This window comes from Sarcophilus harrisii, chromosome 1 (genome assembly GCF_902635505.1).
Source record: "Sarcophilus harrisii chromosome 1, mSarHar1.11, whole genome shotgun sequence".
Taxonomy (NCBI): Eukaryota; Metazoa; Chordata; class Mammalia; order Dasyuromorphia; family Dasyuridae; genus Sarcophilus; species Sarcophilus harrisii.
In genome coordinates this window covers 715,770,731-715,796,089 of record NC_045426.1, presented here as the reverse complement: position 1 = coordinate 715,796,089, position 25,359 = coordinate 715,770,731, and the positions used below count along the sequence as shown (strand labels likewise).

The window sequence follows — 25,359 nt, the reverse complement described above, 5'->3', positions numbered from 1 at the left end:
CAGCATTCTCCCCACCATGACTTTGTCCTTCATCTCTCATGCTAACATAATAGAGGTCTAATCAATGAGTCCAGTCCCAGGGCCGGGTGCAGGATGCAAGCCTCATCTAACCCTCGCATGGATTTTGGAGCATTGCAGACATTCTACACTATCTACAACCCACTAGTCAGCTAGAGCAAGCACTGTGCTGACCTAAATTCAAGTACACCTTTTCAGAGTTCCCCTCTGCAACAAGGAAAAAGTGACTTTTCTTTATAAAAGATGAATAGGAACTTCAAGCTGTAAATGGTTTCTACCTTTGCTGGACCGGCTGTAAGAATGGCCCTAATAAGGCTGAGCCAAACCCTCACTGCCAGCAAGGCCGGCTTCTTGGAGAAGAAGTCTCTGGCCACAGCAGAGCACGCAGCTTGCCTCAGGCCCTGGTTCGGTGCTGAGGAGGGCTCGGGTGCAGCTGCTGGGAAGCGACTGTTCTCAGACCCTCTACAAACTTTTAGCTGTTGGCAATGACCACAGATAGACAGCTATACTGGGGAGTGCGGCCTCTTAGGAAACTTGAAGTATCCTTCTTAATATACAAAACCAGAAGAAAGATGGTGAGACTAAGAAAGTGGAAGGTTTCATATATGCTAAAGCCCAAAGGAATGGAAGAAAAAAATGTGCTTTGCAAATTTGTGCACGAGCCTGCGAGAGACAGCTTGGTAATTCAACCAAGAGAAAACCCCAAAGGGGCAGGGATCCTTTGGCTTCAGAAATCTCCCCCTAAGCAGAAATGCTAAGGGTCAGCAGAGTTTAAATAACCAAAGCATCTTTTTCTTCCACGTTAAAAGGCATAAAATCTTGCTTTCCAGTGTTGGGTAGAAGCAATGAGGGATATATAAATTGTTACTGTTTATGACTCTTAGGATATCATAATAATAATATCACTGCATTTTGTAAGATAATAAATATCGTGCAGATCCCTACTAGCTGTGACCATACTGGCATTTAAATTGGAATTTTAAAATAGGAGAGAAGGTATGGATGAAATGTCAGATATTCTTTAACAACCTGTGGCTTTCCAATAGTCCTCTTGCTCTAAGGGGACAGCTAACTGACTGACTGAGACATGACTACCCCCTAAGTTTCCCTGGGGCACCACAGAGACAAGGGGAATCTTACTGGACATTTTTGAGATAAAACCATATTGTAGTTTTATTCTGGAATGTGCATAAGGACTTAGAAGGATTCCACTAAAATTATAATAATAAAATACATAAAATATAATAATAATATGTAAAAAAAATATATATATATATAATAAAATACAATTGTCCTTATTACAGGAACCTAGTTAACTGAATCAGTCATCAATGTGGGTTTGACAGAATAGCCTCTGACTTGTGGGACCATGTAGTTCCTCAAGTTGGGACCACAACCACATACACACACAAAGTACCTTCCACACCTCTGGCCCCACTGATGGAGTCTGGATCCTGACATGGGAATGCCAGAAAAGACGCATATGGGGCTGAGTAGTCCCACAGTATGTGATCAGATCTCCTGAGACACTTCATTTGTACATAACTTCTGGAGAATGGCCAGACATCTGACATGGAACAAGGGAACAGTAGTTGTTCTGACCTTAGCAGCATGAATAAAAGGGAGAGGGGGATGATACAATTGTAGTTTATAACAACATTTGTTGGGTTTAGCAAAGACTACAAGTATACTCTCAAGGTGAGTGTTAAGAGTTGTTTGGGACAATTATAATAAAATCCAAGCACCAACTTGGCAATAGTAGCATATGCTTTATATGGGTAATCTTGTGCTTTTCTAAGAAACCAGGTCTCATCTTTTTTAGCAACAGCATTCTACCAATCAGAAACAAACTATCAGGTGGATGCTATCAGAAAGACCTATGCTGGCTCTGACCTGGGCACATCATGGAGAACCTCATGGCTATAAGCAACTCTTTAAGATGAGAAGTAACTGAAGCAGTAGAAGAATTTCCTCACCAATTGTCCCTTCCTCTCATAAGATTGTAGATCCAGACCAATGAATTTTTTTTCCTCATAATGCCAGATATCTGTGAAAAACAACCACAATGGAGAAAAGTACAGCAGGGAAAACAGTACCATCCCTCATCTCCAAGGATGAATCAGGCACGAAAAGTCATTCAAAGCACTGACAAGATAAACCCAGGAGACCCAGATGAGCCACCCTCTTTATGGGGTGCATCTAGATGTTTCCTGGTACACCAATGTGTTCCCCAAAGTGTGGTTCCCATGGACAAGTGCTCCTCCAGCTGTGGTCTGGATCTGAGCAGAGGACTCAGAACTGTTATCTCATCATCTTAGTTCAGACCATATTCTTCCCCAACTGTAAACTAAGATTTACTTAGGGTTGCTTTTTTGTTTTTGTTTTTTGGCTTCAGTAGTAATAGAGGGTAGGAGTAGAAAGGTTCATATCGAATGAAAACCATGCATAAATGGCAGAACAAATAATAGAGCAAAATTTCTGTAAACAGAAAAACTAGAAGAGGAATTCATACTTGTACAAACCAAGAGAGAGAAAAGAGCTCGATGAGATATTCTGGGAATTATGTAAAATACAAATACAAAGAACACAGAGACTGAATCCCAAGAAATTCTCAAAAATGATACAGAAAGGCAGAGTGTAAACTGTCAAAATCCACAAGACAACGCCAGAGAGGAATCCTAAGTTTAATTCAACCAGAAGAGTAGTCAAAATGTTCCACAGTTTCAACAAATAAAAATGAGAAATGCATTAAATATCTAGGAATAATGTCTATGAAGATACACACAGGAGATAAATACAATCATTTTCATGAAAATAAAGTGGAAAGTTATTTAATATCCTTAGAAAAGCTTTGACTTTTAACCCTAATACAGTAAAAGTGATGATACCATTAAATTAATCTATATGTTTCAAAGTATATAATTTAAATTACTTTACAGCATAAGAGAATAAAGTAAAATTCATATGGAGGAAAAAAAGGTCAAGAAACATTAAAAGATTGGTGGAAATGGTCTTGTATTACCCAGAGAAATAATTGTCAAAACTTTGTGGTGCTGAGAGAAAAAAAAAAAAGAAAGAAAGAAAAATTTGTCAATGTAATAGAGTATTAAAGGAAACTTGGATAGTAATCTGTTTAAAAAAAAAAAACCCAACAACTCAGGGATACAAAGTACCAGGTAAAGAACTCAGTATCCAACATGAATTGTTGGGAAAAGTGGATAGCAGATAAAGAAAGAAATAGGTTTAGCTTAGCTTTTTCTAATATGTAACACAGTAAATTCCAAATGGAAAACTTAGGTAAATGTAAGTCACACTATTAAAAAGTTATTAAGAAAATGGAAAGTAACGTATCCCTTCATTAGATATGAATTTACAACCAGATGTGATGAAAATGTTAAAATATGAAATAGAATTATCTGATTACATAAAAATAAAAAGCTTTTGACCAAACAAAATAAAATACATCTAGAACAATATGAAAAGACATGAATAAAGGGGAAAATCTTTCCTATAAAAATCTGACTCAAAATGGTAAGATTCTAGATAAGGAGTCCAAGATAAAAGTACTGTTTCTGCTTTCCCTCCCCCAAAAGAATGCAAATTGCCAACCACCATTTAAATACATGCTGAAAATAATTAAATAATTAAAAATAAATTTAAATGGTTCTAAAATTAACACATGATAAAAGATAAAAAAAAAAGTACAATGTGGGTTAAGAGATGGGAAAACAGTATTTCATTGCTGATAAAGTTCAAATATTTTGGAAAACAATTTATAATCATGAAAGAAAAATTACAAAACTTCATACATCCCGAGTCAGCAGTCCAATGTCTGAATTTGTGAGGAAGTTATTAAAAATAAAAAAGAGAACATAAAAATATTCACAACAACTTTATCTTCTCCAAAATTATTAATTTCTTGAGAGACTACTGTATTGTGTTCAGGATCACAGAGGAACCATTCAATATAGTCTTTGGACTCAAGGAGTCCCCAGTCTTCTTGGAGAGACAAACATTTCAAGCAGAAATGAAATGACAATGAACCCAAGAGTGTGCATTGTGTGGAAAATAGCAGGAACCCATCATCTGCGTGAGTTCAGACCTGACCTCGGACCCTCGTTCTCGTTTGTCCTTCGTGTTGGAATGAGTGGCCAGGGCCACTGACTGTCCCATTGTGGCTGACTACGCCCACACAAGTTTGGAAGGCTGCAGGAAGCTGTCCATTTCTGGGGAACTTTTCCAATTAGGAGCCAGCGGGGGTCCTTAAGAAAGCTCCTCAGACACCCAGGGGATGCCGAATCCCACCTCTGCTTCAATGAGAAGATGGCCCCATGATCTGGGCTCCCTATAGGGCCTCCTGTAGCATCCCATTGCTTCATCGCGAGCCCCCATCACAGGCATTCGAAGGAGATGAAATAGTGATAAAATAAATAACAAAATAGCTGAATTGCCATTTGTCTTGTTTTAGAAGAGAGTCACCGAAAGCACAGAGAGCCTAACTCACGTGTGAATGGGGTTTGAGCCGGGCAGAGCTGCCCAGTCACCAGCCTCTGATTCCCCCAGGGTCACATGAATCCAGGTGATGGACAACGACTCGGGATGTGGCATTGGGATCTTCAGTGTCTGACCAGGCTGGTCTGCACAGTGTCTGTCTGCGGTCACAGCGTCTCTTCCAAAGGACATCTTTGCTGCTCCAGGCTAGCTTGCCTGCCTTGTGGCTGGCAAATATTTGGGGGGATGGAGGGTCCCCCCCAAGGGTGGCCAATCGCTACAGGGGCTAGGCTAGAAGTGGGACAAATGGTCTGGGAGGCGCTGATATTCCTGGCTCTTGGTGTTGGGAGGAATGGCGCCCTTCTCCACAAGCTGTCTCCTTCAAAGATGGAGTGGGGGTTAAGGAAGAAGCTACTTCTCTCTGACAGAGGCCCCTGCCCTGCCAAGCCTCAGTCCTGGATCCCTCCCACTCTCTGCGGAGGCAACTAAACGAGGTGGAGAGAACTGCGCAGCTGCTGGGGGGGGGGGGGGGGGGGGATTTGCTGCTGAGAATCCTATATATTGCCTGACCTCTGCCGCTGGGTCTACCACTGTATCTCCTGTATTAACTGGCTGCCCCCAACCACAGGGATCCTGCTGATCCTTTTCTTCCTCCCTTGGACCTTCCATGCACCTACTTTCCCCTCTCCAGGTGCCCAAGAACCTGACCTCAAATGTCATTTTACAAACTCAGGCCATGTACATGGGTACACATGTAATGTCAGACAACTTGGTAATATCCGTGGTTGGAACCGGAGCAGAGCAAAGAAAGCTACTGATCAGGGAAGGTCTCCACTTACAACAGATAACACTAATATCCAAGCTTGGGAAATGAAACCTTAGTTGGAACTGGCTACAGGCAAAGGGCACCGAGTGGAGTTTCATGAACCTGAAACATGGTGGGAGTTTGATGCTGAGGGATCAGAAAAGAACAAACATGGGGTAGTTCATGAAAATTTGCACAGATGTTGGATTGTTACAAATATAAAATGTCCATCTCTATTGTAATGAATTCAGTGGAAGCTCCACATAGAAGGTCCAAGAGACTTTGAAGGTGGGGAGGCTGTCTAGACTCATGAAACCACTTTGATGTTGTAAAATAACTAATATTCAGTCTACTTTCAACTTAAATGAGCTTGTGGGCTTACCATCAAAAACATGCAGAGAGATTTTCTGGAGTTTTTCAATAGGTTCAAGCCTAATGAAAAAGAGCCATCATTACCTCACAGAGTTTTGTTTCCAGAAAACTGTTTAAATTTTAAAGTGTAAATAAAAATTATATGAAATTGTAAAAAAGAAAAACCCTGAGGCTATTTGCAGTGAGCTTCCCCTTCCTTCCTCCTCTCACATTACCTAGATGTCTTTTCCAAAGGCATCTTCACCCATTTCCCAAGTGGCCTTTCTCCTTGCTAAGACACCCCATCTTCTTCCCTCTTTCACTTATTTGCAATCTCTCCATCTACTGGCTCCTTCCTACTGCACATCACCATGGCCAATCTCACCCTATTCTGAAAAAAAGCTCAATAGTTCCTTCCAGCACAAGGATCCTGCCTTTGGCGGACACTCTCCTCAAGAACTCTGCTTGCAAAAGGTGCCTCTGCTGCCTCAAAGCTTCTTCTCTTTAACTTCTCTCTCCCACCAAGAATCCTTCAATCTCGATTCCCCTTCACTCTGCATATTTTGACTTGATTAAATTATCCCAAAACACTTCTCTCTAGGTTTTGGGGGATACTCCTCTCCTATTTTCTCTCTCCCTCACCAACTGCTCCTTCTCTGTCTCCTTTGTTGGATACTCCTGCAGATCTCATGTTTTAACCATTAGTGTCCCTCAGAGATCTGTCCTGAGTCCTCATCTCTTATTCCTCTATACTACTTTACTTTAGCTCCCATGGATTTAATTATTTGTAGCAATTGGATTTTAATTAAAATAATATCATTTTCATTCTTCCTACGCTGATGATTCTCAAATCTACTTTTTCTGCCCCGGACCCTCTGCTGACCTCCAATCTCATACAATCAACTGATTTTTTAATACATCTCAAAATTGGGTGTCTGATAGACATCTTAAACTCAATGTGCAAAACTAAATTCATTATCTTTTCCCTTGACACTCTCCCCTTCCAACATCCTCTATTATGTGTCAAGGGTAAGGCAGGAATGATCTTTAGACCTTCTATATATCCCCAAACTGCTTAGTGCAGTTCCTGGCAAAAATAGGTACTTAGTAAATGCTTACCAACTGACTGACCTACGGGTGAACTGCCCCTTCTGGAAGCGGCAGACTGAGCTCACTGGTCAAACCTACTTTACTGACTCAAATTTTCCCCCACCCTGTGAGGGACCCCTTTCTTTCTCTTGGCCTTAATGTTCTGGACCAGCTCTTTTTCCTCTCTCAGAAAGCACCGGGCAGATCACTTCCTATAGTCAAAGTTTCAGAGACTTGTGAATGAGCCCAGTGGCTTGGGTAATTCAGGGGACAGAATTCCTCGGGCTCTGACTGGGGCATGACTTGGCTCACCATTTCCTACTCTTTTGGCCCCCTGGTATGCCGTACCTGAGTCAGGGTGGCCAGGTAATTCACATTGGATGCAGAAGAAAACGGAAGTTCACAGGCTAGCAGTTAACCAACAAACCACTGTTTGTTTCACCGGAGCAATGGCAAAGGAGCTCAGCACGCCTATGGGTGATTTTGGTGGATGCAGGCTTCCCTCCTTCCCTAAAAGAGGCACAGGGTCGGCTTCTCTGAAGGCTCCACCTTTGTTCTGCTGGACACTTAAGTCTCCAGATTCCAGAAGGCCTGTTAAGGGTTTGCAGATCCCACGTGGCTGAAGCTTGAGAAAGTGCTTAAACCATATCTGTTTTTTTAATGCCTTCACCCTGTCCTTATTTTTTACTCTCTGTGTCTGCTTCTAAAATCAGAAGAACCTGTGAGTTTGTAGTTGAGGGATTGGCTGGCTGGCTGTTTTCACATTTGCATCCCCAGCATACAGTGCTTGGTGTATTTGGTACTAAATATATATTTACTAACAACTGACATTACCTTTTAAGTAATTTAGATCCCATTTGGTTAATAGGCTGATCTACTATGGCTGTATCAACAAGTCCAAGAGAAAGAGTAACACTATACATCAATGATTCTGGGCCACTAGGTGGCGCAGTGGATAGAGCACCAGTCCTAAAGTCAGGAGGACCTGAGTTCAAATTTGACCTCAGACCCTTAACACAGCCTAGCTGTGTGACCCTGGGCAAGTCACTTAACCCCAATTGCCTCAGCAAAAAGAAAAGAAAAAGAATAAATCAATGATCTGTGACAGAGAAATTAAAAGTGAAGCAAATATTCAAGTTGGCAGAGGTGAAAGAATTTCATTTGCACATGGATAGGCAATTAATCATATTTAGCATCCAAACATGATAATTTGAATATAGGAATTTCATATGTAAATTTAATACCAGAATGTAGGAGATTGAAAGCAATGAAGTCTACTATCTATAGGAAACTAAAAAAAAAAAACCAAAAAAAAAAAACCCTAAAATTTGAAAAAACAGAAGTTGAAATAGAATGTAAAACAAAATTAGATGAAAATTTCACTGAGAAAGGACACATATACTTTATAAAAAGAAAAGTTTATTAAACTCCAAAATCAATCCATCAAAACAAATCTGAAATGGCACAAAATTATTTTTAAAAAGAAAAAAGAAAAAATTATAGGCTCAAGAATAGCAGGGAGAAGGGATTAAAACATTATGATTCTAAATTAAAGTTTTTAAAAGTTAAAAAATTCCTCAGGCAAATGCTCTCTTTAACACCTGTTGGTGTTGGCTCTTAGCTGTGCAGTGTGCAGAGTACTGACTTAGGAAAACTAGTTATTCCCTTCACACTGGCTCCCACTTTTGGAATGGCGGTGCTCTGTTCCCAACTTCTCTTCAGGTGTGACTTTCTTTATAACACCTTCCCTTGGCTGGCTTCCCCTGGGATTCTGCAGAAGAAATCTGAAAGCAACCAACTCTTGAACAGTTAATTCTGTCTTTTTTTTTTCTTATTAAAGTAGCCTCAGGCTCTCTGGCCCAAGGAGGGAAATCCAGATATGACCTAAAACCTTTGTTTATTTTGAGCCTCCAGCTGATGGTTGGATATTCTAGTGATTATATGACCTTAGCCAGAGGAGATAAGCTACAGCCCTTCTCTTTGCTACATGAAGAGCCATTCATTACTTCCTCCCCTCTGCCCAAGTTTAAATCAATAAAACGCGTGTAGGCCACTAATAAAAAGGCTAAGAGAGTTTTATCTTTATAATGCTTTTAAAAAGTAGGTGAAGAGAAATGAAGAATAAGCTTTATAAAGAAAGATAAGCTTTTGGCAAAAACATACTGTTCCTGAGGCAGGAAATGGGAAGGGCCATAGCATCCTTGTCTCAGAACTGCATCTCCCTTATGATGTGTGAGCTCAGTAACCCAAGGGTCTCCCCAGACCTCCCTCTGGCCCCAAAGTGCTTTCCTGACAAGGTGTCTCTGGTGAAGGCGGCCCTGGAGCTCACTCACTTGCCTGGAGAAGCCCCAGACCAGGCAGGTCTGGCTGAGAGAGTTGGGGTACAGCCCATCTCATCTCCACTGAGCACCTGCCTTGCTCTTCCCCAGTCCCTTAGGAAAGGTAAGAGGCCCTCCAGCAGCTCAGGTAAAGAAGCTTAGGCTGAGCTCCTGTTTGCCAGCAGAGATCTTCCCCAACACCCAGTTATATACACATGCTCACACACACACCCCTTTACACGTAGGGATAGGAGGGAGAGAAAGCTGCCTGTGTGGATCTTCAAAATCAGTCATTGTAAAAAGAAGCCTCAAAGGCAGAATAACAGATCACTGAGATTCACAGCAGAAAAAACTCCAGGAAGGAGCCAGTAGAAAAACCTCATGTCACTCCCCACAAAGACAACTTCAGATCTTAATGCCAGGGGTCAAGTCTGACCTTCCAGACAGCAATGAGACCTAATGGGATAAGGACAAAGTCTGACCATGGCTTGAATGGGCGTTTACCTTCATCACAAACAACAGGTAAAGGGAGAAGGCAAAACTCATGTGTGCAAGTCCAGGAACCAGAGTGGGAGCATTACAGAGAAAATTCAAGGTCTATGGAGGAAGAAATAGAAGTGATTTGGTGAGTGATGTATGTCATCTTACAACCTGGCTGGAAAGAAAGAAGAGAGACAAGGAGTTGGGGAACAGGTTCTAAGCCTAGCCCTGAAGCCCCGAGGTCCAATTTCTTCTCACTGTCTCCACCAAGAGCAAAGCAGCAAATGGCATCTTGACTTGCCTTGAAGATTATTTTACCCTTCAAAAGGCAGAGGAACCAAGGGAAATTTTTTGCACCTGTTTGTCAGATTATTGTTAGGGTGAAAATGATGGGAATCTGAGGGGGGGGTAGATTTCTCCCTCCTAAAATTTATGATCAAGAAGAAAACTAAGATCAATCTGCTATGCGCCTTAGGTTTGGGGAAAGCAGATTTTAGTGGGTCTGGGGAGATTCAGAGAAAGTCATTTCAAGAATGAAGTTCCAACCAACATGGATTTTACAAAGAAATGCACAGAAGAGATTCCTCCAGGGAGGAATCTAAAAGAACAAAAAGGTTTGGATTCTTCTCTGAAAAGCTGTATTAGAGGAGAGAGAGAGAGAGCTAATAAAGGCTTAAATATCTGTCTGAGACACGAGGAACATGAGCATAACTGCAGCAGGGAGAAGGAAGAGCTGTGAACTCCTCTTTTGTCTTTTTTCCCCATCAACAAGAATGAACTTTATACCAGGAATGACACAAATACAATAAGTGGGGAAGAGTCGATACGAATGGGGTCTGAACTGGAAGATGTTGCCAAGAAGCCACCGTCTCTGGCAGCTCAAGGACCACCAAGAGGAAGGACTCAAAGATGGGTCGTTGGACTCCCAGTTTTTCCCACTGGGAAGCCGGCCAACTGCCAGCTGGGACTTAAAAAGAGATGCTTGGAGAATACCCAGAAAGGGACATCCCAAGGTTGCATTAAGAAGAAGGAGAAGGTGTGGGAGTCACTTCACTTGCCTTCAGACAGGATGTGTGCAAAAAGCTCACGGAGTCCCTAACAAAGTTACCACGCTATTCTAGTAGAGAACTTGGGAGAAATATAGCTGAGATAACCACGTAGCTTTAACAATCAGACCAGGTTGGGACCCTGGAACTAGAACAGGCATTAATGGTTCAGGCAGCCCGTGGGGGAGCATTAGCCTGTGGGGGAGCACTCCAGAGGTTAACTTTTTATCTGTGACACACACAAAGGAGCAGAAGCTGTATTCACCAATCTGCAGAGGACACAATGGCAGTACAGTGAACAGTGGAGAACTTGGAATCCAGGAGAGCCGAGTGCAAATTCTGCCACATTCACTTACTAAGTGTGTGTCCCTAGGCAAATTGCTCCCTTCCTAATCTTTCTTATTTGTGAGCCTCCCTTCCAGAGCTGTCAGACTGTGAGATCACATCCGAAAAGCGTCTTGCCAACTTCAAACCTTTCGTCTTCATGGTTGTTATTGCGACTCTCCTTAGTGTCTTTGGATTCCGGCTTTCTGTTGGACCTACAAGGTGGCACTTACCTTGGCAGAATCAGCAACACCAGGGGCCCTGGTGGCCACAGAACAACCTCTCAGGCTAATGTCCAGAGCCCACATTAGGGGTCTTTCTCACATTCTACCACGGAGTCAAAGGTTGGACCATTGCCTTCTATATTTCCTTTCATTTCCTGTGGCTTCATTTATGTAAATCTGTGCATCGACTCTATCTCATCTTTATTCTAGAGCTGCAGAACCAGCCACAAAATCAAACATCCCTTACTAAATATTGGGGGAAATGGAAGGAAAGCTGATCATCACTTCTGCTTTCAAGTAATTCTCTGAACCTTCTAAAGCAAATGAGAAGTCAGCTGCTGTCAGACTGTGAGAGGTTTTTCAATGATGGGCTGAGGCTTCATGATTTATCTTGGAGGCAACCGGGAAGCACTCAAGATGCTGGAGCAAGGCACTAATACAGTCAGATCTGTGTACTATGAAGGCTTTGGCAGCTTGTGGGGGAGAAGATGAAACTAGAAGCACTCGCCGGGGTTTCCCTGGGCAAGCCATTAAATTCCTTGAGCCTCAGTTTCCTCCTCTATAAAATGGAGGTACCACATGTAACACATCCATGGTATATAAAGGGCAATAGTTGCCATCCCCATTATGATTATAGAGTTATCACTGCTATGAAGCCCCGAAGAGTGACATTTCAGGGGAATGGAAGGATCAAAAATGAGAAACTTCAAGGAGTTGAGAAATGAGTGGGAAGAAAAGAAGAGGAGTCAATGGTATAAGTCAATTTTCCTAGGAGTTTAGCTATAAAAGAAAGATATAGTGTGATTCCTAGGGATGGCTGGCTCATGTAAAGCTATCTTAGGGAGGGGATAAGACCTGCAATTTATTATAGACAGCAGGGTAAAAGAAGCTAAGAGAGAAGGAAAACTAGGTAAGAAATAAAGGATCCTCAGAGCAGCAAACTCTTTGAAGAGACTAGAAGGAATAGGATAAAAGGCTCTTAACCTGGCTTAATTACAGTGCCTTTTTTCTATTATTTTCTAATTAACTTGTATATATGGCTTGCTTTGTATAAAACTGTTTGCAAGTTGTCTCCCTCCTTAGATTGCAAGCTTCTTGAACACAGGCACTGTCTTGCCTCCTTTTGTATCCCAGCACTTAGCACAGTGCCTGGCACATAGTAGGTGCAGAGTTGGCAAGAAATAAGCAGAACTAAGAGCCTCACAGGTGCAGAACATCAGATGGTTTCCAGTGGTTAAACACGGAGACGACTTTTGCAGCCCTTATTGGGTAACGTCAAGTTGTTCTGCTCCAACCCAGTGCCATCTCACAGTATAAAGATGTGACTTTTTTCCTCCAATTGGTTTTTGGATTTTAACTTTTCCAGATGATACTAGGCATGGTGTCCTGACTATGGCTATTTTAATCTATGTCAATTATCCAGTCTTGTAGATGGCAAACAGAATTTGAACTTCTTTTTAATGAACTATCTTGTAGTGTAGAGCTTTTATTTTATGGGAATGGATCTTCCTCTTAGAAATGCTGACTGTTCAAAATCAATTCAATTCTACTTTAATAGGGATGCAATATGCACAGGTACAAAATAGGGACAAAGTGATTGGGATTGGGATTGGAGTACAGAGCATAGAAACCTGGAGTCACAAGAAAACAATATTGAGATAACCAAGGAAGGCCTAACATCCAGAGTTTGATCCGAGCCTTGAAAAGAGCTATGGAGTCTAAGAGTCTGAAGAGGGAGGCTACTCCAGGCACAGAGTTAAACAGTTGCTTGTGTAAAGGCACAAAGGAAGGGGATGGGATATCATCTCCATGGAAAGGAATATAGGCCATTGTGGTTGAAATATACAAAGCAAGTAAAGGGAAACAACCATGAAGTTCATCTGGAAAGGTAGGATGATTCTGGAATATGAGGGGCTTTAAGCACCCCTAAAAGAAGTTCCTATTTTACCTAGGAGAGAACAGAAAGCCATTGAAGGCTTTCAAATAGACTCCTTTCAGAATCAGGCTTTTGCTCTAAGGGGCTATTCTGACAGCACAATCTGTGATATGTTGATTGGTGCATGGAAACAGGGAGACCAACTGAGGGATAATTTCAAAGATCTTGTTGACAAATGAGGAGGTCTAGAATGAGGTGGTAAAATATGCTGAGTGGATGAGAACAATGATATATGAACATAGAACTGACAAGACTTGTAGACTGATTGCAATTGGAATATGAGCGATATCAGATCTAGGGAGCAAAAAAAAGGAAATGCTATGTCAAAGAGCAGGAGCAAACTTCTCTCTATGACTAGAAAAAAAGAGGACAAACTCCTGTTAGATTGTGACAATTTTTTAAAAGTATATTAAAGAGTCTAAATCATCTGCAATATGAATGTCATGGGGGAAACGGGTGGTCTGGGTTTCAAGAGTGGATGAAATGGTTTGGAACTGTTTCTGGAGAAAATTAACCAGATTCCCTTCCTCTATGGGATTTCTATTAATTTTTGGCAAAGTGGACAATTTTACATTCACAAGGCTTTACCTTCATGAGGTGTCTCTCCAGTATGAATTCTGTAATGCTGAGTAAGCTGTTTGCTCAGGCGAAAGTTATTCCCACATTCGTTACACTGATACGGTTTCTCTCCAGTGTGAATTCGCTGATGTTCAGCAAGTCCTGTCTTTAGGCGAAAGGTCTTTCCACATTCACTGCACTCATAAGGTTTCTCTCCAGTGTGAATTCTCAGATGTCCTGTAAGCCCTGTACTTCGACTAAAAGCTTTCCCACATTCATTACATTCAAAAGGCTTCTCCCCAGTATGAACTGTCTGATGTTGAGTAAGATGTGATCTTTGGCCAAAAGCCTTCCCACATTCATTACATTCATATGGTTTCTCTCCAGTATGAATTCTCTGATGTCGATTAAGCTGTGTACTCTGACTGAAGGCCTTCCCACATTCACGGCATTCATACGGTTTCTCTCCTGTGTGATTTCTCTGATGCTCAGTAAGTCCTATGCTCAGACGAAAGGCTTTTCCACATTCATTACATTCAAAAGGTTTTTCTCCAGTGTGAATTCTCTGATGTTCTGTCAATGCTGTGCTAAGCCTAAAGGCCTTCCCACATTCTTTACATTCAAAAGGCTTTTCTCCAGTATGAATTGTTTGATGTCGACTAAGCCCAGCACTTCTTCGAAAAGCCTTCCCACATTCATTGCATTCATATGGTTTTTCTCCAGTATGAATTATCTGATGTCTAGTAAGCTGTGAGCTCTGGCAGAAAGTCTTCCCACATTCATTACATTCATAAGGTTTTTCTCCAGTATGAATAATCTGATGTTGAGTAAGCTGTGTTCTCACTCGGAAGGCTTTCCCACATTCGTTACATTCATAAGGTTTTTCTCCAGTATGAATTCTCACATGTTGGGTAAGTCCTATTCTCTGGCAAAAAGTCTTCCCACATTCCTTACACTCATAGGGTTTCTCTCTGGTATGGATTCTCTGATGCTGAGTAAGTCCTGCTCTCTGGCAGAAGGCTTTCCCACATTCATAACATTCATAAGCTCTCTCTCCAGTATGAATTCTCTGATGTTCAGTAAGTCCTGTTCTGTGATGAAAGGCTTTCCCACAGTTCCTACATTCATAAGGTTTCTCTCCAGTATGAATTCGCTGATGTATAAATAATCGTGTGCTCAGGCTAAAGGCCTTCCCACATTCATTACATTCATAAGGTTTTTCTCCAGTATGAATTGTTTGATGCTGAATAAGTGCTGAACTCTGGTGGAAGGCTTTCCCACAGTCACTACATATATAAATTTTCTCTCTGGTATGAATTATCTGATGTCTAGTAAGCTTTGAGCGCTGTCGGAAGACCTTTCCACATTCACTGCATTCATAAGGTTTCTCTCCAGTATGAATTCTCTTATGTTCAGTAAGCTGTGAATTCCTACAGAAGGACTTTCCACATTCCTTACACTCATAAGGTTTCTCTCCAGTATGAATCCTCTGATGCTGAATAAGTCCTGGTTTCTGGCAGAAGGCTTTCCCACATTCATAACATTCATAAGCTCTCTCCCCACTATGAATTCTCTGATGTTCAGTAAGTCCTGTTCTATGATGGAAACTCTTCCCACAGTCAATACATTCATAAGGCTTCTCTCCAGTGTGAATTCGTTGATGTCCTATGAATCCTGAACCGAAGATTTTCCCAGATTCACTGTATTCAAAAGTTCTTTCTCCTGAACGAATAGTTTGATGCTGAATAAGTGCTGATCTCTGGTGGAAGCCTTTCTCATAGCCATTGCATACAAGCTTTTCTCTAGTATGAAGCATCTGATGTTGATCAAGTTTTGAGCAGTGGCACAAGGCCTTCCCACATAATTTACATTCACAAACCTTCTCTCCAGGATGAATTTTCTTATTTTCAATAAACTGTAAGTTCCTGGAAAAGGCCTTCCCATATTCCTTATACTCATAACATTTCTCTCTAGTATGAGCTGGCATATCATATTCTATGAGTTTTGATATATAATTAAAGGGTTTCCCATATTCATTACACTTGGCCTCTGTATGTATATCATATTTAGGGGCATTCTTCTCATTGTTCTTCTGCCTCTCGAAACTAGTACCATATTTCCGAGCTTCTCCCCAATTGAAGTCACAGCAATTATCCCTTTCTAATCTTTCCTGAGATGATTCTTGTGTCAGAAGTCTCAGATGTGAGGCTGACTCCTTGGTTCTAAGTCTAGTTTCCAAAACTGAAAGAAAGAAACAAAAAGTAAATGTCCTTTCTGTGACCTGCTGTACACACGGTTTTTATTTATATCTCTATCAAGGAGGGTTCTTAGCAAAAACCTGAGCTCTGTCAGAATAAGTAAATATTTTCACAATTTTTAGAGGGCTACATAAATACATATAACTGTTGTCTCCATTACTATGTGAAAACCAACTGTATCCTGGAGGTCTGGGCCTGGAGATTGGCCTAGAAAGTGTCCTGCCTATCTCTGTGATGTGCCAGAAACTTAAGCAATTCTTGAGTGTTGGTGACACCAGAAGAATTGTGTTTAAATCCTGCTTTTGATATGAGTCCCGGCTCAGACCACACTGCTAAGAAGTGTCCAAGTCACATGCTCTCTACCAACAAGAGTGAAAGAGCAGGAGAAATGGATGGAAAACACAGAGGCCACATCAGCTCAACACATAAAGTATACATGTTTTGACAATTTGATCCAGACAGGCTGATTCACAGATTGTTAGGGTAACAAGAGAATTAAGAGATTACCTGGTCCAGGAGTACTTAACTTTTTTGTATGTCATGGACTCCTGTAGCAATCTGGTAAAACTATGGATCAGTTCTTAGAATTATGTTTTTAAATGCATAAAGTAAAATATATAAGATCACATGGTAACCAAGTAGAAAGATAAATATTTAAAAATATTTTTTTGAAAGTTCACAGATTCTGGATTTAAAACTTCTGATAGACTCCAAATTCCTCATCTTACAATAAGAAATTGAGGCTAGCAGGTTAAATACCTTGTCCATAGTTACAAATAGCATTAAGGAGCAAAAACCCAACTTCCCCCCTTCTAACATCTATGACTGTTGAGGGCACCATCATCCTCCCAGTTCCCCCAGTCTCATCCCTATCTACTCATTCTCATCTTGAATATCCAGTCTCATGTACATCCCCTCCTCTCCTCAGACATCATCACCGCACTGGTGCAGGCCCTCATCACCTCACAGCTTAGCCTCTGCAGCAGCTGCTGAGGGATCTGCCTGCCTCGGTCTCCCCCATCCAGTTCAGTCTCCAGTCAGCCACCAAAGGGACTTTCCTATGAAAAGCAGGTCTGACCAGTTCAGAGCCTCTTCTTCCCTACTTTGTAACAGTGACATAGCCTCATGGCTCTTCTCAAGTTCATTCCACTTTGCTGACTTCAGGCTTTTTTATGGGTTGCCCCAACACTGGAACCTCCCCTTCTGCTTCCTAGTTTTCCCATCTGCCAGCAAGTCTCAGCTAAGGTTCTATCTTCCCAGCTTCTATTTTCTCAGTCCTCCTCAATCTTAGGGCCTTCTTTCAAACATTTTTGTGGTTATTATTCCACTGTTTTTCTGTAGAGTTTTCATGACCCCATTTGGGGTTTTCTGGGCAAAGATACTGGAGCAGCTTATTCTTCCTTTCTCCAGCTCATTTTACATATAAGACATCCTGGCAAACAGGGCAAAGTAACTTGCCCAGGGTCACCCAGCCATAAGTGTTGAGACTGCATTCAAGCTCGATCTTCCTGACTTTGGGCCCAGCACTTTATCACAGTAGCAGTTAGTTGCCCCATTAGAATGAATAGTTGTTAGGTTTATTATTAAATAAAATCTGGTAGAAAGACATCAAAAGAAGAGAAAAAAATGGCAAACTACTCTGGGATTTTTGCCAAGAAAACTCCAAGTAGGGTCACAAAGTGTCAGACACAATCTAGCACATAGTAGGAGCTTAATACATGTTCATTAATCGAGTCTATTTAGCAGGTGGTGGTGCTACTGAAAGGCCTCAGTCTACAAAAATGGAAGTGAAAGAGCAAAGAACTGGCTCAGGAACCCATACTGTGCCTTCCCACACCATATTGTAATGACACGAAATGAGAAGCTGCACTGACAATTTTAGAAAGAGTTTATTATGGAATGGAGAAGCTAAGGAAAAGCACCAGTTACTCTGTTCTCAAAGTTAACATGGACCTTTTAAGGAAAGAGGAAGATCTGGGCAGTAAGTGTCAGAATCCGACTGGGAGAGTTAGGAGTCACCCGGCAGCCTCTAGTCCCATCCATCATAACCTTCCAGCAAAGTCATCCCTGAAGCACGGGCTGCTCACAGCCTCCCCAGGTATCCCACCCTACTTTGGGGTATCTCTCCCCTAAACTCAAATAAACCTCCTTGTGCCTTCTATCTCTGCTCCTGCTTCAGCTTTCTGGGGTTACCGAGAAGAGTAATCATGGCAATAATTGCTAAGGGTTAGGGAGGCCTACTACCCACCAGGGCTTGTGCCCACATACTTTGCAGTGACCTCAATTGATCCTTACAATCATGAGAAGCAGGATGCTGTTTTTATGCCCATTTTATAGATGAGAAAGTTGAGGTTAACTGATTTGTCTAGAGTCACACAGCTACTAGTGGCTGGATTTGAATCCAGCTCTTTTTGACTTCATACCCAGTACTCTATCCACTGCATGAATCACTCTCCAAATACCTGAAAACAGCTATGCTCCTCTCACTCCCTCTGCTCTCCAAGCTCTTCCCCTCTCTTCCCCTTTCCTTTTCCCCCCCTTTCCTTTCCTCCCTCCCTTACTCTCTCCCTTCCAAACAGCAAAAGATAAAGGGTTGCAATCATGAATAATTTAATCAAGCAAAACTGAATATAATAGTACAATTGAAAAAAAAATGGATCTTCAGTAAAATAAAGGCCTTCTAAAAATCCTTGAAGAATGGAAACTTTGAAATACAGAGGACTCAAGATAATAAAAAAGGTAAATATGATTAAGCAATCTAATTTTTAAAAAAGAATTTAATTTTTAAAAACCACCTCAAAAAAAATCAACAAATTCTAAAACTTCAATTAAACACCAAAATAGAAATCCTGAAACTCAGAGTTGAACAAAACTGAAAGTAAAAATGGACAATCCCCCCAAGTTTAAGAATTGTTTTATAATTAAATAAAATTAAGAATTGTTTTATAAAGGAAAAAACCAGTAAAACAGATAAATCATTAACTGAGTTGATTAAAATGAGGAAAAATAAATTAACAAGATCAACAATGAAAGAGGGTTCACTACACATGAAGAAAAAATTAAGGATATAACTAGAAATTATTTTGTCCAGCTACATGCCAATAAAACCTACATTAAACAACTGTGTATAAAGACATAAAATATCTAGGTTAATAGAATAAGAAACAGAATTTAAACAATTCAAACTCAGAAAAATAAACTAATTAAGCACAAATGAACTTTCAAAGGAAAAAAATCCAGGACAAGAAAATTCTTATTTTAAAATTAATGTGATTTAATATGTCTCTAAGACTGTGTCAATGTTTATTAGGACCACTGGTCTGCAGCTTTCTTTTTCTGTTTTGTCTCTCCCCAGCTTAAGTACTGAGATTCTACTTGTATCATAAAGACTGAAATGATGCCTTCTTTTCTTATGGTTGCAGATAGTTCAAGTAGTATTAGAATTAACTGTTCTTTGAAAATGTGATAGTTTTCCAACCTTTTTTTGTGGTGGCAAGGAACTAGAAATTGATTGTATGTCTATCAGTTAGGGAACGACTGTGTAAGTTATAGTATACGAATGTAATGGAATATTATTGTTCTATAAAAAATGATGAGCAGGCTGATTTCAGAAAAGCCTGGAAAGACTTACATGAATTGAAGTTAAGTAAAGTGAGTAAAACCAAAAGAACATGGCACACTGTAACAACAGGATTATATGAAGATCAATTATGATGGACCTGGCTCTTTTCAACAATGAAGTGATGCAGGGCAATTCCAATAAACTTTTGATGGAAAGAGCAATCCACATCCAGAGAGAGAACTATGGAGACTGAGTGTATCTCACAACATTGTATTTTCACCTTTACTGTTGTTTGGTCGATTGTTTTTTTTTCCTCTTTTTTCCCCCTTTTGATCTGAATCTTCTTATGCAGCATGATATGTGTGGCATTATGTTTAGAAGAAATGCACATGTTTAACCTATATTACATAGCTTGCTGTGTAGTGGTGAAGGAGGTGGGAGGAAAGAAGAAAAATTTGGAACACAACATTTTACAAGGGTAAATGTTGAAAACTATCTTTGCATGTATTTTGAAAGATAAAAAGCTATCATAAATTTTGAAAAATTGATAGCTTTCAACTGTAAACCCACCTGGTCTGTGGTATTTTTTTTCCTTCTTGAGAGTTCCTTTGTGAACATAGGATAGTTTATCTCTCAGACTTGTGGAAGAGGAAGAAATTTGTGACCAAAAACAAACTAGAGACCATTATTGATCACAAAATAGAAAATTTTGATTACATCAAATTAAAAAGCTTCTGTACAAACAAAACTAATGCAAACAAGATTAGAAGAGAAGCAACAAACTGGGAAAACATCTTCACAGTTAAAGGTTCTGATAAAGGCCTCATTTCCAAAATATATAGAGAACTGACTCTAATTTATAAGAAACCAAGCCATTCTCCAATTGACAAATGGTCAAAGGATATGAACAGACAATTTTCAGATGATGAAATTGAAATCATTACCACTCATATGAAAGAGTGTTCCAAATCATTATTAATCAGAGAAATGCAAATTAAGACAACTCTGAGATACCACTACACACCTGTCAGATTGGCTAAGATGACAGGAAAAAATAATGATGAGTGTTGGAGGGGATGTGGGAAAACTGGGACACTGATACATTGTTGGTGGACTTGTGAATGAATCCAACCATTCTGGAGAGCAATTAGGAACTATACTCAAAAAGTTATCAAACTGTGCATACCCTTTGACCCAGCAGTGCTACTACTGGGCTTATACCCCAAAGAGATACTAAAGAAGGGAAAGGGACCTGTATGTGCCAAAATGTTTGTGGCACCCCTGTTTGTAGTGGCTAGAAACTGGACAATGAATGGATGCCCATCAATTGGAGAATGGTTGGGTAAATTGTGGTATATGAATGTTATGGAATATTATTGTTCTGTAAGAAATGACCAGCAGGATGAATACAGAGAGGCTTGGAGAGACTTACATGAACTGATGCTGAGTGAAATGAGCAGAATCAAGAGATCATTATATACATCAACAACGATACTGTATGAAGATGTAATCTGATGGAAGTGGATTTCTTTGACAAAGAGACCTAATTCAGTTTCAATTGATCAATGATGGACAGAAGCAGCTACACCCAAAGAAAAAAACACTGGGAAAACTGCTTACATTTTTGTTCTTCTTCCCGGATTATTTATACCTTCTAAATCCAATTCTCCCTGTGCAACAAGAAAACTGGCTCTGCACACATACATTGTATCTAGGATATACTACGACATATTCAACATATATAGGACTGCTTGCCATCTAGGGGAGGGGGTGGAGGGTGGGAGGGAAAAATCGAAACAGAAGTGAGTGCAAGGGATAATGTTGTAAAAAAATTACCCTGGCATGGGTTCTGTCAATAAAAAGATATTATAATAATAATAATAAAAGAGAGAGAGTTCCTTTGTAGCTTGTTCAATTTAAATTTTCCTGATATTGGGTTATTTAAAGTCTATTTCTTCTCTTGTTAATACAAATATTTTATATTTCTGCAAATATTTACCTATTTAGCAGTTTTGTTGACATATTACTGGCGAAAGAATTAGTAATGATTCTGACATTTTCTTTAATTTTTTAATTGTGAAATCTCTTTGTGATTTTTAATTTGTTTCTTAAGTATTTTAAGTGGCACACAGATCAATAATCACCTCAAACGCAGCCAGCTGATAAAAGTTCAAATCTTTTATTGTCTCTTCCAAAATAGCCCAGTTAGCTTTCTTTGGTTCCAAGAGCTCTTGTTGCTAGCTTCAGCCTCGAGCTCTCTCTGAATCTTGATTCTGCCCAACTGCAGATTAGCTTCTCAATCTCCTTAACTGACTGACTGACTGACTGAAGCTCTAAGAGCTTCTTATATATGATCTCGTAAAGGTGTGAACCCAAAGGTTGGCTCCTCCTCTGAAAGAGTGGGATTGTAGGTTTCTGATTTGTGAATCTCCCGAACTTGTGAACTCCAATGTGTGAGCTAATGTGTGAATTCTCAAAGGTGTGCGCTCTAATGTGTGAATTCTCCCAAAGGTGTAAATCCTAAGTACACAAGCATTGTTTCCATCAATTCCATTGAGTTTTCACTTTGTTTCAAGTTCTGGCTCATAACAAAAACCCATGAACAATATTAAAATGCTATGGGATCACAAAGGGTCAGACACAACTGAACCACAAAAATGGCAATACATGCAAAAAGGTTTTGACAAAACACAACACTCATATTTTACTAAAAACACTAGAAAACATGAGTACAAGGACCTTTCCCTAAGAAGGGAAATTGTATATATTTAAAACTAAGATCCAACATTACATATATTGAGGATAAATTGGAATTCTTTCCAGTAAGACTGGGATTAAAGCAAGAATGCCCACTCTATTTAACATAGTTCTGAAAATGTTAGCTATAGCAAAGAAAAAAAAATTGTGGGAAAGAGAAAAAAATCCACTTTTTTCTGATAATTTGATGGTATATCTAAGAACCCTACAGTCAAGTACAAAATTGAAACAATAACTTCAGCAAAAGTGAAGGATATAAAATAAAGCTAGCCTAAATCATCAGCTTTTCTGCATTTAAATCAGGAAGAGAAAAAAAAAAAAAAGAAATACTTAAAATACTGGGGAGTCTACCAGCCAAGACACACAGGAATTATATACTCCAACTATGAAACAATAACAGCACAAAGGCAGACCTAAATAACTTGAGAAATATCGATTAGTCAATGGTGGAAAAAAATCAATATAATAAAAAGGACAATAGTGTCTAAATTAGTTTATTTAAATTAACCTAAATTAATTTATGCCATAGCAATCAAACTCCAAAAAGTGTTACTTAAGGGGAATAGAAAAAAGGAATTCATCTGCAGGAACAAAAGGTCAAGAATCTCAAGGGAAATAATGAAAAAAAGTGGGAAAGAAGACGACCTGGCAATACCAGAGCTCCAGCTATACCGTAGAGTACACTGTCCACCGCAGGGACCATAAAACTGATTTTCTCAAATGTGATGGGTGGAACAGACTACAGGCACAACAAACACTCATTAAGTAGCTCCAATTTGCCCAGCACTGTTAAGCACAGTGGGACACAAAAGGAGGTTGGGGTTAGGACCCCCTAACACTGATTCCAACTGTCTCTGCCCTCAAGGTTCACACACTGAAAAGAACGGTGAAGAGACAAGCTGTAGCCAGGCTGACCAGTAGGGGGCGGACGCTGGCAGGGAGAGGGGGCAGGCTTCCCACAGGGGACCAGGGCTGTCAGCACATGGGGAGAAGGCAGAGAGAAGGGCTGCAGGTGGGGTGTTAATGGTCCAGCCGGGAGGCCGGCAGCACTGGAGCCAAGAAGACATGTCAGGGAGAAAGGTCGAAGACTGGAAAATGAGGACGGGACTTTCTGTCACTCCTGGGGGTGCCAGGTGGTTGCTGCCACTTAATGAGTAGGGGGTGATGGGGTCAGAGCCATGCTTCAATGGGGAGAGGCTGGGGGCAGGTGGCCCTTTGGAAGGGGACAAGGGCCCAGGCGGGGGCAGTGTCCCAAGACGGAAGGTGGCACGTGCCGGACCCGTTAAGGATGCTGACCAATAGAACGGTCGGCTCTGCACGTAGAAGGCATGACGGGAGGGCAGACTACTGAGCAGAGTGACTCACCCACTGATGGACAAGAGCACAAGGAAACTTGTCTGGGTATGCACGAGACTTTGTATTGTTCCCCCAGTGTTAATGGTAAAAGATGGAAAGGGAGATAACTGAAAAGATCCACTTAGAGAAATGAAAACAAAGCCACTGGTTCTCAGAACCTCCTTCCTGTGGGAGCGCACAGATCCGCCCCTACCCAGAGGACCTGATAGTGGGAGAACTCTGGGAAAGGTACTTGAAACAAGGCCAGCAGGCTCATAGTTCAGCACTTACTCAGTGAGACTGATGGGATGATGGTTCTCTAGTTCACATATACTTAGGGTGATGTAATGATGTCATCACTCTAGTTGGCCCTTGCCCAGTGTGACATGGTGATGTAATGGTTCTACAGCTGGCACATGCTCAGTGTGCTGCAGCGATGTAATCGTACTAAGGTATTTAAGGACTGAGAGGACTTGAATCCTCCTTCTCTGACCCCTCGTGAGTCTCCTGCCTTCCTCACTTCTCCACCTAAGACCAAGGCCTGTCCAGAGATCCTCCAGAAAGCTAGTCCAGACATGAGAACTCTACACTCTCCAGGCCTCGCCACCTGGCCCGAGACGGGCACCTTCTCACCACCTTCTTGCTTTCTGGATCCTACTGCGTGTGAAGGATGGGAGCCGGGCACAGGGAGCTTAATAAATGCACTGACTTTCCGAATTTTTCCCATCTTGTGGCTGCTCTGTCACCTTTCCCCGTTACTGACAGCAGTGCAGGTGCAGCTGGGGTGGCTCACCTGAACATACCATAGGCAGGCGGGGCTGGGGCAACTGCCCCATTTCTCTTGGGTGTCCCCTCCCCCCTGGTCATCGCTTCTGAGAGTGGCAGAGGAAAGACCACGTGTATTTGCTTTTAAAGGATTCTTCCTTCATAATAGCTAAACACGCTTTTTATTGTCCCACCTTTACTTCGTCAGGCTCAGAGGATAAGACCTCTCCTCTGGCATAGTTGCCTAAGGCGGTGGGAAAGGCTGGGATGGAAGGCCCGAGGGGAGGGGGACGGGCTTCAGGAGGTGGCTCAGTCCCCGCCCCGGAACCCCGCCAGCATAGGTCCCTGGCCCTTAGGGGACGCCTGACTCACTCACCCGCAGGGCTGCTTCCTGAGGTGTCTCCCTCGGGCACCCACGGTCCTTCCCCTCGCTCCAGCTGGCAGACCACGTGGGCACTGGAGACAGCAAGCCCTGCGCATGGGAAAGGGGAATGTTGGAGCCCCACAGCCCCCCCCCGGGTCCACTCTTAGCCCCAGAAAGTGGCCATGATGAGGGCACAGACCCCTACAGAAGGGCTCTAGCATCATGCTCCCTGCAGCCACGGGCACTTGGGGGACAGAGGGCAAGGGGTCACCAGTGTCCAGAGCAAAGGCCTCTCCTTGGGTCCTGCCCCCTGGCCACACCTGCCCCACCCCCATTCATTCCCTCTCCCCTGTCCCGGGACAGCGGGGTCCTCACCCAGGCCCACCAGGTTCCGGTAGTTCTCCAGCATCACCTCCCGGTACAGCTCCTTCTGGGCCGGGTCCAGCTGCCCCCACTCCTCCCAGGAGAAGTGCACGGCCACATCCCGGAAGGTCACGGAGCCCTGACAGAGCAAAGACACTTTCCCAGAAGCCCTGCCAGTATCTGGGCTTGCCCCGGGTGAAACACTGAGTGGGCGCCTGCTGTATGCAGCGGCCGCCCGGATTCACACAGCAGCCCCCACTCTACTGGTTGTGTAACTTGCAACAGCCGAGGGCGAGGGGCCCAGGTGCCCACTTC

The 25,359-nt window shown here is 41.7% G+C and overlaps 1 protein-coding gene across 2 annotated transcripts in view; it reads right to left on the bottom strand.

Moving 5' to 3' along the window:
- Positions 1-8,132: 8,132 nt before the first annotated feature.
- Positions 8,133-25,359, bottom strand: part of LOC100927068 (zinc finger protein 345-like) — a 19,486-nt gene continuing 2,259 nt past the window's right edge. For both annotated transcript variants that reach the window (XM_031957290.1, XM_031957274.1), the window contains exons 3-6: positions 25,057-25,183; positions 24,694-24,789; positions 13,671-15,881; positions 8,133-8,538 (exon numbers count right to left, since the gene is read on the bottom strand). In XM_031957290.1, the coding sequence (XP_031813150.1) occupies positions 8,489-8,538; positions 13,671-15,881; positions 24,694-24,789; positions 25,057-25,183 (2,484 nt within the window). In that variant the 3' untranslated portion in view covers positions 8,133-8,488. The remainder of the gene's footprint in view (positions 8,539-13,670; positions 15,882-24,693; positions 24,790-25,056; positions 25,184-25,359) is intronic.